The sequence below is a fragment of the Somniosus microcephalus genome, chromosome 21, assembly GCF_052327205.1.
Source record: "Somniosus microcephalus isolate GS21.2 chromosome 21, FLI_Smic_1.0, whole genome shotgun sequence".
Classification (NCBI taxonomy): domain Eukaryota; kingdom Metazoa; phylum Chordata; class Chondrichthyes; order Squaliformes; family Somniosidae; genus Somniosus; species Somniosus microcephalus.
The window spans coordinates 77093548-77110172 of NC_141007.1; the positions used below are offsets into that span (position 1 = coordinate 77093548).

General features: G+C 52.9%; 1 protein-coding gene across 1 annotated transcript in view; it reads left to right on the forward strand.

Moving 5' to 3' along the window:
- LOC147102984 (ran GTPase-activating protein 1-like) overlaps positions 1 to 16625 on the forward strand; it is a 734758-nt gene that overhangs the window by 536309 nt on the left and 181824 nt on the right. Inside the window, exon 7 of the mRNA XM_085964117.1 lies at positions 15813 to 15926. Within this exon, the coding sequence (XP_085820243.1) occupies positions 15813 to 15926 (114 nt within the window). The remainder of the gene's footprint in view (positions 1 to 15812; positions 15927 to 16625) is intronic.

Genomic DNA, 16625 nt, shown 5'->3' on the forward strand with positions numbered 1-16625 from the left:
GACCATCTAGAATCCAGGGCGCCCCTGAATCGTACACTGCAACGCAAGTCCCCCGTACAAATACTACTGTTGTATCAGGCAACAGTGCAGAATAAGACACCGGCAGCTCTATAATTCAGCGAATCTCCAGTATAGAAGCATTAGCCAAACACAGAGGATATAGGTAGCACCTCTGCTGGGTGAGGGTGGTTTGGAGAGGCCGAGAGTGGACTGATAGCTCCCTAGACCCAAATTCCAAATCCTCGGGAGTTTAAATACAGAGGTCGGGGGAGGAGGTAATTGTTTTAAAGTGAAGATGTTTGAGCACCACCATGATATGAACAACACGGGGGACTTGCGTTGCAGTGTACGATTCAGGGGCGCCCTGGATTCTAGATGGTCTAGGTTGTTTTTGTGGAGAGAAAGAAAAGTGTAGACATCACAGTCCTACAGAGGGGAAATGACACAATCAGAAGTACTGTTCAGGTGCAGGTATTGGCCTTCTCCAGGTGCTGGTCACAATGTTGACCTGGCTGGCTGCATATTCCTAGGCTCACTATCTGGCAGGTGGATCTGGGGGGCAGGACGCTGAGCTCCACGGATATTGCAGCTCTCTTGGCCAGTACCTCCAGCACAATAATGGACACTCATTCTTTTTGAAATGAGCCTTTCTTTCCGATTCTGGCCCATAGTTTCCAGGCCTGACAGGTGGACTGGTGACCAGTTTGACCCTTCTGAGTGTCACTAATCTTTGCGAACTTCAGGTATCGTGGAATTGGTGGAAGTATAGTGACCTCATCTGTTGATTACTCACTTTGCGCAAACACTTTGGGGGAGAAATTGGGTGGAGCCACAAACGGGGCGCCAAGCTCGCCTGGGCGCCGGATTTAGCGCTGCGATCGGAGCAGTAGCGACCGCCGGAAATTCAGCTTGAGCGCCCCAAGAGGGACACGGGGCGAGGCTCGAGGCGCTCCACGTTCCTCTTAGGGCGCTGAAACTGAATATTGCAGCGCAACGTGCCGCAGCGCCACACGCTGTGGCATGGCGCGCTGCGGTACTGCAGGCCTTCCTCCCATTCTTAAGGGGGAGGGGCCTGCACCAGCATGATCAGCGATCGCGAGTGCCGGCAAAAGAGCCCGGCACCGAGGAGAAGTGCCGGGCTCTTGGAAAACAGCCGGCAATGCCGCGGGGGGCGATCAGGAGGCCGGTGACGGAGGTGCTGGCAGGCGGCTGCCGGAAAAAACGGCCGCCCCGCACCTCCACCTTAATTTGCACCACTGTCGCCACTGGTAGGCCCCGTGAACCGGGCGCCATTTGCGAACGGCGCTACAGAGGCGGTCGCTGCCAAATATCGAGATCGGGGCGGTAGCGGGGCGCTGCGCACACCGATGACGTCATCGGAGGCATCGCAGCGCAACAGGTTAACGCCGCCATTAGCGCCCCAGCTAAATATCGCGGGAGGCGTGGCCAGTGGCGCTAAAGCCACTGAGTGCCCTCTTTAGGCGCTAACTGGTGGCGCAGCCCACCGAATTTCTAGGCCTTTCGCTATTAAAGGACCTAATGGTGGACACCTAGGAACTCAACCCCACTGTCTCTTGAGTGGTATTGCTTCTAAATAATTCTTTAACTAAACTCCAATTCCTAGGCTGTATTGTTGGGCATAATCTAGGGTCTTGTTCATTTTCTCATCTCTGTTCATTTCCATAGAGCACCTTTTTAAAATTCATTCTCAGCAAGCGGGCGTTGCTGGCAAGGCCGGCATTTATTCCCCATCCACTAGTTGCTCTGAGAAGGTGGTCTTCTCGAACCGCCGGTAGTGGCTTGAAGCCACTGAGTGTCTCGCTGGGCCACTTCAGAGGGCAGTTAAAGAGTCAGCCAGGTTGGTGCAGGACTGGAGTCACATATAGGCCCAGGCCGGGTAAGGACGGCAGGTTTCCTTCCCTAAAGGACATCAGTGAACCAGCTGGGTTTGTACGACAATCCCACAGCTTCATGGTCACTTTTACTGAGACCAGCTTTTTATTTCCAGATTCTTTTTAATTGATTTCAAATTCTCAAATTGCCCATGGTGGGATTTGCACTCACGTTCTCTGGCTTATAAGCCCAGGATTTTAAATACCGCAGTCAAACCTTGTCGAGGTGTTTTAATATTTTTCAAAGACAGCGGTGGGTGCTGTCTTCCCCCCCCGACTGCCTCGCATCTGATCCCGCTGATGGGTTTGACAAAATTATTGACTGGTGAGATTTGCTTCCACTGCACCAGAGTGACTGGGCAATCATCGAGCCTGATCGCTGAGCTACATTTTTTTTTTAACCCACCACTACGGTTTTTGAGATCTTTGCTTTCTACGGGTTGACTGGAATTTTCAATGAAGAAAATATTTCAGCAGGGCACTCTGTGTGCTGCAATATGTTTGCGGACAGCCTACTGCGGGGCAGCAATGCATAAATTCTATTTTAGTGTTATCACATGCTGCAGAGTGAGTGATGGCACTCCCAAGAATTGAAATATTTTCTCACTTGTAGCACCCAGCACTGTCATTGTGTGCAGCAGGAGCTGGATGTAATGAAGTGTTGCTCCAGTGTCACTGAGAGAAAACTATTTAAGCACTCGGATCGGACAAGTGTGCATCAGTGTGACCTTTCCCCTTTTCACCATTTCTGGGATGTTTACGATAAATTTCTGGGATGTTTACGATAAAAGAACAAAGAATGAGAAACTGGTGTAGCTGCAAATGCCGTCCAAAATTAACAGTTTCATAGCAACCATGTACGGAAGGAGGCCATTCAGCCCATCATACTTGTGTTAACTAGACGTAGAGAAGATGTTTGCACTTGTGGGAGAGTCGAAAACTAGGGGCCATAAATATAAGGGCCCAGAAATTAGGTTCGGGGGCTTGCTGTGCGTGCAAGCCCCCGATGTGCACTCACCCGGCGCGCCGACAGCTGAAGCCTGGGCCTGCTTGGAATTCCTGTCACTGGCCCGGTTCAGATGTCGGCGCGCTGTGCTTGCCTGATCCAGCGGCGTAGTTAGTGCGATGTGCCGGCTGGGATCAGGTGAGCACTGTGCAGCCAATCAGGGGAGGGGAAACTTCATTCATGAGTTTGATAGTAAGAGCTGTCAAACTCATGAAAACTACGGGCGCCCAAAACAATACTTAAACTTTAAATAAAATTTTAAAAAACATCCCACTAATTAAATGAACTATAAATAACTTTAAAAAACTATTTTAAACAATTAATCAAATTTTTGGAAAAAATAATTTTTTAAGAAATCGGGTCTAAAAATAAACATACCTCGCTGTAAAGTCCTTAAAAACAATAAAGCTGTGGAAAAAATGTTATAATTTTAAATAATAGACCACTTACCTTAAAGAATCAAGTCCTTACGTCCCCTTTTTACATTTCTAAAAAGTTCAGGCCCTTACACACGGGCAAACCTGTCAAAAAGAAGGAAGTTCAACGCGTCCTGCGCGCACGCATTGGACCTCTGAACCCCTTGGAGGAAATGCCGGTTTCCCGCGCATGCGCTGTGCATGCTGAAATCCGGCACTTCCATCGGGCCCATGCGTGAGTACCTCGTCCGTACTCACGCGTTGGGACCGGAATTACTGGGCCAATATAGTCACTAGTAAATCCAACACGGAATTCAGGAGAAACTTCTTTACCCAGAGAGCGGTGAGAATGTGGAACTCGCTACCACAGGGAGTGGTTGAGGCGAATAGTATAGATGCAGTTAAGGGAACGCTGGATAAACACATGAGGGAGGAAGGAATAGAAGGATATGGTGATGGGGTGAGATGAAGAGGGTGGGAGGAGGCTCGTGTGGAGCAGAAACACCGGCACGGACCAGTCGGGCCGAATGGCCTGTTTCTGTGCTGGACATTCCATGTAATTCTATGCAATGGAAACAATCCACTAAAATTCCAATTCCCTGCCCTTTCCCCATAGCCTTTTATATTCTCCCTTTTCAAATACTTATCCAATTCCCCTTTTACACAATGTTATAATCTCTGCCTCAGTGGTCACTTCTAGAAAGGTGCTCCGTGTTCTAAGAACTTTCTGTGTGAAAACTTTCTTCCAGCTTCTCCCTCCATTCTCCAGCGGTGATCCTCGGTCTGTGCCTTCGAGATACCGCTTCCCCAACCAACAGAAACAAGCTCTCACCGTTAACCCTTTCAGAATCTTTTGGAATATTAGAAACCTCTATTTAACTGAAAACGGTATGTGTAAAATATATTGTAAAGTAAGTGGCCTTAAAAATTATTAAATGTTTGAAAAATCAAGGGGGTCGCTGAAGGCGTCAGCTGTGGCTCAGTGGGTCGCACTCTCACCTCTGAGTCAAAGGGTCGTGGGTTAAAGCCCCACTCCAGAGACTCGAGCACAAACATCTAGGCTGGCACTCCCAATGCAGTACTGAGGGAGTGCTGCACTGTCAGAGGGGCAGTACTGAGGGAGCGCTGCACTGTCAGAGGGGCAGTACTGAGGGAGTGCTGCACTGTCAGAGGGGCAGTACTGAGGGAGCGCTGCACTGTCGGAGGGGCAGTACTGAGGGAGCGCTGCACTGTCAGAGGGGCAGTACTGAGGGCGTGCTGCACTGTCGGAGGGGTAGTACTGAGGGAGCGCTGCACTGTCGGAGGGGCAGTACTGAGGGAGCGCTGCACTGTCGGAGGGGCAGTACTGAGGGAGCGCTGCACTGTCGGAGGGGCAGTACTGAGGGCGTGCTGCACTGTCGGAGGGGCAGTACTGAGGGAGCGCTGCACTGTCGGAGGGGCAGTACTGAGGGAGCGCTGCACTGTTGGAGAGGCAATACTGAGGGAGTGCTGCACTGTCAGAGGGACCGTACTGAGGGAATACTGCACTGTCGGAGGGTCAGTACTGAGGGAGCACTGCACTGTCGGAGGGGCAATACTGAGGGAGCGCCGCACTGTCGGAGGAGCAGTACTGAGGGAGCGCCGCACTGTCGGAGGGGCAGTACTGAGGGAGCGCCGCACTGTCGGAGGGGCAGTACTGAGGGAGCGCTGCACTGTCGGAGGGGGAGTACTGAGGGAGCGCCGCACTGTCAGAGGGGCAGTACTGAGGGAGTGCCGCACTGTCGGAGAGGCAATACTGAGGGAGTGCTGCACTGTCAGAGGGGCCATACTGAGGGAATGCTGCACTGTCGGAGGGTCAGTGCTGAGGGAGCACTGCACTGTCGGAGGGGCAATACTGAGGGAGCGCCGCACTGTCGGAGGAGCAGTACTGAGGGAGTGCCGCACTGTCGGAGGGGCAGTACTGAGGGAGCGCCGCACTGTCGGAGGGGCAGTACTGAGGGAGCGCTGCACTGTCGGAGGGGGAGTACTGAGGGAGCGCCGCACTGTCAGAAGGGCAGTACTGAGGGAGCGCCGCACTGTCGGAGGGGCAGTACTGAGGGAGCGCCGCACTGTCGGAGGGGCAGTACTGAGGGAGCGCCGCACTGTCGGAGGGGCAGTACTGAGGGAGCGCCACACTGTTGGAGGGGCAGTACTGAGGGAGCGCTGCACTGTTGGAGGGGCAGTACTGAGGGAGCTCTGCACTGTCGGAGGGTCAATACTGAGGGAGTGCTGCACTGTCAGAGGGGCTGTACTGAGGGAACGCTGCACTGTCGGAGGGGCAGTACTGAGGGAGCGCCGCACTGTCAGAGGGGCAGTACTGAGGGAGCGCTGCACTGTCGGAGGGGCAGTCTTCTTCCTTCTTAGGCAGTCCCTCGGAACCGAGGATGACTTTCTTCTACACTAAAAATGAGTTCGCAGGTGACTGATGAGTCCAGTGCGGGACCTACAGTCTCTGTCACAGGTGGGGCAGACGGTGGATGAAGGGACGGGTGGGTGGGGTGCTTGGGTTGACGTGCGCTCCTTGCGCTGCCTGCGCTTGGCTTCCACTTGCTCCCGGCGAAGAAACTCGAGGTGTTCGGCGCCTTCCCGGATGCTTCTCCTCCACTTTGTGCGGTCTTGGGCCAGGGATTCCCAGGTGTCGGTGGGGGATGTTACACTTTTTCAAGGAGGCTTTGAGGGTGTCCTTGAAGCGTTTCCTCTGCCCACCTGGGGCTCTCTTGCCGTGCCGGAGCTCCGAGTAGAGCGTTTGTTTTGGGAGTCGCGTATCGGGCATGCGGACAATGTGACCCGTCCATCGGAGCTGATTGAGCGTGGTCAAAGCTTCGATGCTGGGGATGTTGGCCTGAGCGAGAACACTGACATTGGTGCACCTATCCTGCCAATGGATTTGCAGGATCTTCTGGAGGCAGTGTTGGTGGTGCCTCTCCAGTGCTTTAAGGTGCCTGCTGTACATGGTCCATGTCTCTGAGGCATACAGCAGGGCAGGTATCACTGCTGCTCTGTAGACCATGAGCTTAGTGCCGGGTTTGAGGTCCTGGTCTTCAAACACTCTCTTCCTCAGGCGACCGAAGGCTGCACTGGCACACTGAAGGCGGTGTTGGACTTGGTCATCGATGTCTGCCCTTGTTGACAGTAGACTCCCGAGGTATGGAAAGTGGTCCACGTTGTCCAAGGTCTTGTCGTGGATTTTGATAATCGGGGGGGCAGTACTGTGTGGCAGGGGCAGGTTGGTAGAGGACATAGAAACATAGAAGATAGGAGCAGGAGTAGGCCATTCTGCCCCTCGAGCCTGCTCCGCCATTCAATGCGGTCATGGCTGATCATCCAAATTCAGTACCCTGTCCCTGCTTTCTCCCCATACCCCTTGATCCCTTTAGCCTTAAGAAATATATCCAACTCCTTCTTGAATATATTTAATGAATTGGCCTCTACTGCCTTCTGTGGTAGAGAATTCCACAGGTTCACCACTCTCTGGGTGAAGAAATTCCTCCTCATTTCTGTCCTAAATGGCTTATCCCTTATCCTTAGACTGTGACCCCTGGTTCTGGACTCCCCGACCATCGGGAACATCCTTCCTGCATCTAGTCTGTCCAGTCCTGTCAGAATTTTATAAGTTTCAATGAGATCCCCTCTCATTCTTCTAAACTCCAGCGAGTACAAGCCCAATCGACCCAATCTCTCCTCATATGTCATTCCTGCCATCCCAGGTATCAGCCTGGTGAATCTTCGCTGAACTCCTTCCATGGCAAGAACATCCTTCCTCAGATAAGGCGACCAAAACTGCACACAATACTCAAGATGTGGTCTCACCAAGGCCCTGTACAACTGCAGCAAGACATCCTTGTTCCTGTCGCTATGAAGGCCAACATACCATTTGCCTTCTTAACCGCCTGCTGCACCTGCATGCTTACCTTCAGCGACCGGTGCACAAGGACACCCAGGTCTCGTTGCACTTCCCCTTCTCCCAATCTATTGCCATTCAGATAATAATCTGCCTTCCTGTTTTTGCCACCAAAGTGGATAACCTCGCATTTATCCACGTTATATTGCATCTGCCGTGCTTCTGCCCAATCACCCAACCTGTCCAAATCATCCTGGAGTTTCTCGGCATCCTTCTCACAGCACACACGCCCACCCAGCTTTGTGTCGTCTGCAAACTTGGAGATATTACATCTAGTTCCCTTGTCTAGATCATTAATATATATTGTGAATAGCTGGGGCCCAAGGACCGATCCCTGCGGTACCCCACTGTCACTGCCTGCCACTCGGAAAAAGACCTGTTTATTCCAACTCTTTGCTTTCTGTCTGCCAACCAGTTCTCTATCCAAGTCAATACCTTGCCCCCAATCCCATGTGCCTTAACTTTACACGCTAACCTCTTATGCGGGACCTTATCGAAAGCTTTCTGAAAGTCCAATACACCACACCCACTGGTTCTCCCTTATCTATTTTACCAGTTACATCCTCAAAAAATTCCAGTAGTCAAGCACGATTTACCTTTTGACTTTGTCCGATCCTGTCACTGTTTTCCAAGTGTTCTGTTATTACGTCTTTTATAATGGACTCTAGCATTTTCCCCACTACCGATGTCAGGCTTACCGGTCTGTAATTCCCTGTTTTCTCTCTACCACCTTTTTTGAATAGTGGGGTAGCATTAGCTACCCTCCAATCCATGGGTACTGTTCCAGATTCCATCGAATGTTGGAAGATGATCAGCAATGCATCTACTGTTTCTAGTGCCACTTCCTTAAGTACCCTAGGATGTAGATTATCAGCCCTGGGGATTTATCGGCCTTCAATCCCGTCAATTTCCCTAACACCATTTCCCTACAAATACTGATTTCTTTCAGTTCCTCCCTTTCATCAGACCCTATGTTCCCCGACATCTCTGGGAGGACCTTTGTCTTACGGATGGTTAGTGTAAGGCCCATGCTCTCATACGCTTCAGTGAGGGCGTTGACGATGGCTTGGAGTTCGACCTCCGAGTGAGCGCAGACGCAAGCGTCGTCTGCATACTGTAATTCGACGACAGAGGATGGGACGACCTTGGATCTGGACTGGAGGCGACGGAGGTTGAACAGTTTCCCGTTTGTTCTGTAAATTAGCTCCACTCCAGTGGGGAGCTTACTGAGGGTGAGGTGGAGCATTGCAGCAAGGAAGGTCGAGAAGAACGTTGGTGCGATGACACAGCTTCGCTTGACCGGGGTTCGTACGTGAATTGGGTCTGTGGTGGAACCGTTGGTCAGGATCATGGCTTGCATGTCGTCGTGAAGCAGGCGGAGGATGGTGACAAACTTTTGAGGGCAGCCGAATTTGAGGAGGACACTCCATAATCCCTCACGGTTGACAGTGTCGAAGGCCTTTGTGAGATCAAAGAAGGCCATGTACAGCAGTTGGTGCTGTTCCCTGCATTTCTCTTGTAATTGACGTGTGGTGAAGATCATGTCCATTGTGCCTCTTAGTGGGCGGAATCCGCATTGCGACTCTGGGAGGAGCTCTTCGGCCACTGGGAGAAGGCAATTGAGGAGGATTCTTGCGATGACTTTCCCTGTGGCAGACAGCAGGGAGACTCCTCTGTAATTACCGCAATCGGACTTGTCACCTTTCTTGAAGATGGTTACAATTACGGCATCTCTGAGATCCCCTGGCATGCTCTCCTCCTTCCAGATAAGAGAAATGAGTTCATGAATTCGCGCCAGTAGTGCTTCTCCGCCATGCTTTATTGCCTCGGCAGGGATTCCATCTGCTCCTGAGGCCTTGTTGTTCTGCAGTTGTCGGATGGCCTTTTCAACCTCATGCCGGGCTGGGATTGTGCTGAGTTGGTGGCGGGTAGCATGCTGCGGGATGGAGTTGAGGACACTCGCGTCGAAGACAGAGTCTCGGTTAAGGAGATCTTCGAAGTGCTCCTTCCAGCGGGCACTGACTGCCTCTCTGTCCTTGATGAGTACTTCTCCGTTCTTGGCCCGCAGTGGGGTAGGGCCTTGGGTGCTTGGGCCGTAGATGGTCTTGACTGCGTTAAAGAATCCACGCACGTCGTGGTTGTCGGCTAGCTGCTGGACCTGCTGCGCTTTCTCCACCCACCATCTGTTCTTTAGGTCGCGAGTTTTTTGTTGGACCTCGGTCTTCAGGCTTCTGTAGAGCTGCTTTCTTGCTCTCGAGTTCTGTTGCTGTTTCCAGATCAGGAATGTCTTGCGTTTGTGGCTTATTAGCTCCTGGATCTCCTGGTCATTCTCGTCGAACCAGTCTTGGTGTTTCCTGGTCGAGTGAACGAGCGTCTCTTCACAGGTGCTGATTATAGAGGCCTTGCGTGCAGACCAGGCGCTGTGGACACTCTGTGTCTCTGCATCACTGGGAGTCGTCAGGTTGTTTGTGCGGCGCAGGCTGAATAGGGCTTTCTTAGCGGGGTCTTTGAGTGCTCCAGCGTTAATTTTCCTGCGGCATTGTTTCTGTTGCCGCCGCTGTTTTGGGGCTACATTGATGGAGATGACAGAGCGGATTAGGCGGTGGTCTGAGTACTGAGGAAAGGCTGCACTGTCGGAGGGGCTGTACTGAGGGAGCGCTGCACTGTCAGAGTGGCAGTACTGAGGGAACGCTGCACTGTCGAGTGGCAGTACTGAGGGTGCGCTGCACTGTCAGAGGGACAGTACTGAGGGAGCGCTGCGCTGTCAGAGGTGCAGTGCTAAGGGAGCACTGCGCTGTCAGAGTGGCAGTACTGAGGGAGCGCTGCACTGTCAGAGTGGCAGTACTGAGGGAACGCTGCACTGTCGAGTGGCAGTACTGAGGGTGCGCTGCACTGTCAAAGGGACAGTACTGAGGGAGCGCTGCGCTGTCAGAGGTGCAGTGCTAAGGGAGCACTGCACTGTCAGAGGTGCTGTCTTTCAGATGAGACACAGATAAACCAAGGCCCCGTCTGCTCTCTCAGGTGGATGTAAAAGATCCCGTGGCACTATTTCGAAGAAGAGCAGGGGAGTTCTCCCCGAGTCCTGTGGCCAATATTTATCCCTCAACCAACATCACTAAAAACAGATTATCTGATCATTATCACATTGCTGTTTGTGGGAGCTTGCTGTGCACAAATTGGCTGTTGCTTTTCCTACCTTACAACAGTGACTATAGTTCAAAAGTGCTTAATTGTGTGTAAAGCACTTCAGGACGTCCTGAGGTCATGAAAGGCGCTGTAGAAATACAAATCTCTGGTTAGGCCTCAGCTGGAGTATTTTGTCCAATTCTGGGCGCCACACTTTAGGAAGGATGTCAAGGCCCTGGAGAGGGGGCAGTGGAGGTTTACCAGATCAATACCTGGGGTGAGATTGGAGAAGCTGGGATTGTTCTCCTTCGAGCAGAGAAGGTTTAGGGGAGACCTGATCGAGGTATTCAAGATCATGAAGGGTTTTGATAGAGCAAGTAGGGAGAAACTGTTTCCTCTGGCAAGTGAGTCGGTCACAGAGGTCATAGATTTAAAATAATTGGCAAAAGAACTAGAGGGGCAATGAGGAGAAATTTCTTCACACAGAGGGTTATGATGATCTGGAACGCACTACCTGAAGGGCTGGTGGAATCAGATTCCACAGGAACCTTCAAAAGGCACTTGGACATGTACTTGAAGGGGACTAATTTGCAGGGTTAGGGGGAGAAAACTGGGGAGTGGGACTAAATTGGAAGCTCTTTCAAAGGGCCGGCACAGGCACGACGGGCCGAATGGCCTCTTTCTGTGCTGTAAGATTCTATGATTCCAAGTTCTTTCTTTCTTTCTTGTTGGCAGTGCCATTCCACCATCCTGGAAATTGCAGAATTAGTATTTGTGCTGTATTTACAGTTTTGTAGGAATTAACGAATTCCTACGAATAACTGAGATCGACACCAGAGAACGATTAAACAGGTCTTTACTCAACATTGATGCCATGAGGACTGACTGGGCAGTCCCGTGGTTTGCGACGTGACGTCATCGCGTTTGCCCGCGTTTTCCCGCGCTCTTAAAGGGGCCACGCCCGGTACATGCAAACTCTATATACAAAACACAGTAATGCCTAACACAATGATACAGGCTTAGGCTGGTGTTAGAACCTCGTTAAAGAGAATTATATACAGTTAGCCAGAGTCATTCAGTGGTTCTGCCACATGCGCCCCACCAGAATTCGCTTTAACGGACAAAGTCAAACGGTGAGGGGGTCTGACAAGCCTGTCAGAACGACTCCTGTACTCTCGAGGCGGAGGCTGCTGGGCAGCTGGCGGTCTGGCGGGCGGTCGCACTTGGTCTGTCGTAATGACGACGGGTGGCCGACCCCGTCTCGGCGGTTGTGCTGTCTCGACGGGGCGGTCGAGGTCCAAATGTGCTGGCTTTAAGCGGTCGACCGAAATGTGGTCCGGTTTACCACCAACATCTACCGTGAAGGTTTTGTCCCCTGCTTCCAACACATGGAAGGGACCGGTATATGGGGCCTTGAGCGGACCCCTATGCGCGTCATGGCGAATAAAGACGTATTCAGCCTTGTGAAGCTCCGTGGGAACGTGTGACCTCTGCGGCCCGTGGTGCGAAGTGGGCACCGGTGCGAAACATCTGGCCGCCTCTTGGTGACTAGCAAGCTGGGCAGACGCGGACCATTGCTCTGTCGATGTTGGTAGGAATTCCCCTGGGACCCGCAGTGGCTGACCATACACCAGCTCCGCTGATGAAGAGTGAAGTTCTTCTTTGGGGGCCGTGCGAAGGCCCAACAGGACCCACGGTAGCTTGTCTGCCCATCCAGCGTCCTGGAGGCTGGCTCGCAGGGCGGCCTTCATTGACCGGTGGAAACGTTCGCAGAGGCCATTCGCCTGTGGGTGGTAGGCTGTGGTGCGGTGTAATTTGACACCGAGTCCTTGGGCCACTGCATTCCAGAGTTCGGAGGAAAACTGCGGTCCCCTGTCTGACGAAATATCGGCGGGTACTCCGAAACGGGCGATCCAGGAGGAAATGAATGCCCTGGCCACGTCCACCGAAGTAGTGGATGACAGGGGGACTGCCTCCGGCCATCTGGTGGTGCGGTCAACCATGGTCAGGATGTGTGAAAAACCATGGGAGGGTGGGAGTGGTCCTACCAGGTCCACGTTGACGTGGTCAAAACGTCGCTCCGGAACTGTGAAGGCGGCCAACGGAGCTTTGATGTGGCGCTGTACCTTGGCCTTTTGGCAGACCACGCAGGTGTTGGCCCAGTTGTGGACATCCTTATGCATGCCATGCCATACAAATTTCGCTGACATCAGTTTCTGAGAGGCCTTCATTCCAGGGTGTGACAACCCATGTATGGCGTCGAACACTTTGCGGCGCCAGACGACCGGCACGATAGGGCGAGGATCCTGTACAGAGACGACACACAACAGCGTGGTACCTGCCGAATGGAACTTGACGTCGGCCAACTGGAGGCCAGTGATGGCCGTTCAGTAAGCTTGGACTTCCGGGCCTGAGGCTTGGTCCGCTGCCATGAGGGCGTTGTCGATGCCCAAATGAACCGTATTGATGATCGCGCGGAAGAGGCAGTCTGCCACCAGGTTGTCCTTACCGGCCACGTGTCGTATATCCGTGGTGAATTCGGATATGTAGGTCAGTTGACCCTGCTGTCGGGCTGACCACGGTTCGGCGGTCTTGGACATTGCAAAGGTCAGCGGCTTATGGTCCACAAAAGCGGTGAAAGGCTGTCCTTCCCGAAGGAACCGAAAATGGCAGATGGCCAGAAAAAGGGCGAGCAACTCCCGGTCGAACGTGCTGTATGCTCTCTCGTTCTGCCGTAGTTGACGGCTGAAGAATGCCAATGGCTGCCACGTCCCGTTCACCCACTGCTGTTGCACGGCACCGACTGCGTAGTCCGAGGCGTCGGTGGTGAGGGCGATGGTGGCTCCTGGCAGCGGGTGCGCCAGCATAGTCGCGTTGGCTAAGGCGCTTTTGGTGTCGGCGAACGCTCGGGCCATGTCATCCGTCCAGTCTACCGGGTTCTTGCCAGTCTTGCCCTTGAGGGCCTCGTACAGGGGCTGCATGAGTAGTGCCGCCTTAGGCACGAAACGGTGGTAAAAGTTTACCATGCCTAGGAATTCCTGCAGGGCCTTTATGTTCTGCGGGCGTGGAAAGGATGTCACCGCCTCTACCTTCGAAGGTAAAGGAACCGCTCCCTCGGAGGTGATGCGATGCCCCAGGAAGTCAATTTGGTGCAGGCCAAACTGACACTTGGCCGGGTTGATAATCAGGCCGTGTTGGCTGAGGCATCGAAAAAGGGTGCGTAGGTGACAGGTATGTTCTTCCTTAGTAGGACTAGCAATTAGAATATCGTCCAGGTAGACGAAGAGGAACTTGAGGTCCCGCAGCACGGAGTCCATCAGGCGTTGGAAAGCCTGGGCGGCGTTCTTTAACCCAAACGGCATCCGTAAAAACTCGAAGAGGCCGAATGGGGTGATGACTGCGGTCTTCTGGACGTCTTGTGGATGAACTGGGACCTGGTGGTAGCCCCGGACGAGGTTGACTTTCGAGAACACGGTGTTCCCTGCCAAATGGGCAGAGAAATCCTGGATATGGGGGATTGGGTACCGATCAGGAGTGGTGGCGTCGTTTAGGCGTCGATAGTCGCCGCATGGCCACCATCCGCCACCAGGCTTCGGGATGATATGGAGGGGTGAAGACCAGGGACTATTCGACCGGCGAATAATCCCTAACCGTTCCATGGTTGCGAACTCCGCCTTTGCGACCGCCAGCTTGCCAGGTTCTAGGCGCCGGGCCCGCGCGTAGGCCGGGGGGCCGTTGGTGGTGATGTGGTGTTCCACACCATGTTTCGTGGCTGTGGAAGAGAACGTGGGTCTTGTCAGGTCGGGGAATTCGCTGAGCAGGCGAGCGAACTCATCAGGAGTCGGGTACGCACAGGAGACGGTGCATGACGTACTGTTACTGCGGTAACACGGAAGAGAATTAAATGTTGCTGCGTTGATCAGCCGCCGGTTCCTAACGTCGACCAGGAGGCTGTTGGCGCACAGGAAATACGCGCCGAGGAGGGGCTGGGAAACTTTGGCCGTAACAAACTCCCAGTGAAAACGTTGCCCCCCGAGGCACAACTCCACTCGCCGTCTGCCGAAGGTCCGAATTGTTCCGCCATTGGCCGCTTCAAGGGTGGGGCCGTGATTCCCCGTCTGCACATCGAGGGCGGACGCGGGTAAAATGCTGCACTGCGCTCTGGTGTCACACAGAAACCGACGACCGGAGAGAGTATCGGTGATGAAGAGCAATTTTCCCACGTTGCCGATCGCCATCGCGGCCGCGGGGTGCCCGTTAGACCTGTTCCTCAGTGGCCGCAATGTCAGTCATTTTTTTGGGGGGGGGAAACTGCAGGGAGGGTGGCAACGCTTCGCTTTCGCGCCGGACTGCGCGTGGTAGAAACACAGCCCAGCAGGCGGACGAGCTGGGGCGGTGTCTGCGGGGGATGGGTGCCTCGTGGCGGCGCAGTACTGCCGAGTTACAGCAAAAATGTTGTCAGCCTCCGCAGCAAGTGTTGCGCAGTCTTCAACTTCAGATCTGGCCAGGGCAGTTTGTACCTGTTCAGGCAGTTGGCTGAGGAAAATCTCGCGGAATAGGAAACATTCCCGTTCTGAGCCCAGGAGTGTGAGCATTTGGCTCATCAACTCTGAAGGCTTGGAGTCCCCGAGCCCGGGCATAGCGAGTAATTGACGGGCGCGCTCTGATTTTGTGAGCCCGAAAACCTGCAGTAACCGTGCCTTGAGGGTTTCATACTTGCGCTCCGTTGGGGGGTTTTGAGGAGGCTGACGATCCGAGAGGCGGTAGAGCTGTCGAGTGCGGAGACCACATAAAGGTACTTGGTCTGAGCCGCATCGATGTTCCTCAGGGCGAACTGGGCCTCGACCTGAATAAACCACGAGGGCGCTTGCTGCTCCCAGAACTGCGGTAGCTTTAGCGAAACGGCGTTCGCTTCCATGCTGCGCTCTTCTTTTGTGAAAACGTTCACAAAAACGGGGTCACCAATGTAGGAATTAACGAATTCCTACGAATAACTGAGATCGACACCAGAGAATGATTAAACAGGTCTTTACTCAACGGAGATGCCACAAGGACTGACTGGGCAGTCCCATGGTTTGCGACGTGACGTCATCGCGTTTGCCCGTGTTTTCCCGCGCTCTTAAAGGGGCCACGCCCCGTACATGCAAACTCTATGTACAAAACACAGTAATGCCTAACACAATGGTACAGGCTTAGGCTGGTGTTAGAACCTCGTTAAAGAGAATTATATACAGTTAGCCAGAGTCATTCAGTGGTTCTGCCACAGTTTGTTTGGGCTACGAATTCCTGTTTATTGGAGACTGAGGTGAAACGGACCCAAAGTAATCCTGCTTACAGCTGTTATTCGGCATCCCCGGGAAGCAGTGCTCCTCCCATGCAGGCTGGGCTCGAGCTGTAGTCTCTGCTGGTTTCACGTGTTTCTTCACTCGCCTTGTTTCCCCTCCCTATTTGAGGTACTGAAAAGTCTGCAGAAGCTGGAGGTCGTGAACTTCGGAGATTGTTTGGTTCGGTCAACAGGAGCTTGTGCCCTCGCAAAGTCTTTGCAGAACGGGGTGAGCAAACTGAAAGTAAGTACAGTACATGAATTTACCATGATTGAATACACAGCCCCCTCTCCCCCGTCTCTGGTCCATATGCAGGTTTGGAAGACTAGAGGGTGGAGAGGAGAGAAGTCCATTTTCTATCACTTTTTGTAATTTAATAGAGATGAAGTGATTTGAGACCATCCAAGTTAATTTCCCTTTGGATCCAACATGTCACTGCACAGCCTCAGCACCCTGCTGGATCATGAGATTTGTTTCAAACCCCACTTCCAATTTATCAACAAGAGACTGTTAGCATCCACCTTTGAAATATTACCCATCTTCATTCATAACTCACCCCTCATCACTGAAAACATCATTCCTGCCCTTGTCACCTTTTAGACTCGCCCTCCTTGCCAGTCACACCAAGCTCCGTTCACCCATCTTTCCTTGTGCTCGCTGGCCTACCGGCAGTGTCTCAGTTTTAAAATTCACATGTCCCCTCCCTATCTCTGTAACCTCCTCCAGCCCTACAGTCCAAAGATGTGCAGGTTAGGTTGATTGGCTATGATAAATTGACCCTTAGTGTTAGGGGGATTAAATACGTGGGGTTACGGGGATAGGGTGGGATATGTGTTGGTGCAGGGGTTACGGGGATCGGGTGGGATATGTGTCGGTGCAGGCTCGATGGGCCGAAATGGCCTCTATCTGCACTGTGGGGTTTCTGTGATTCTGTGATTCTGT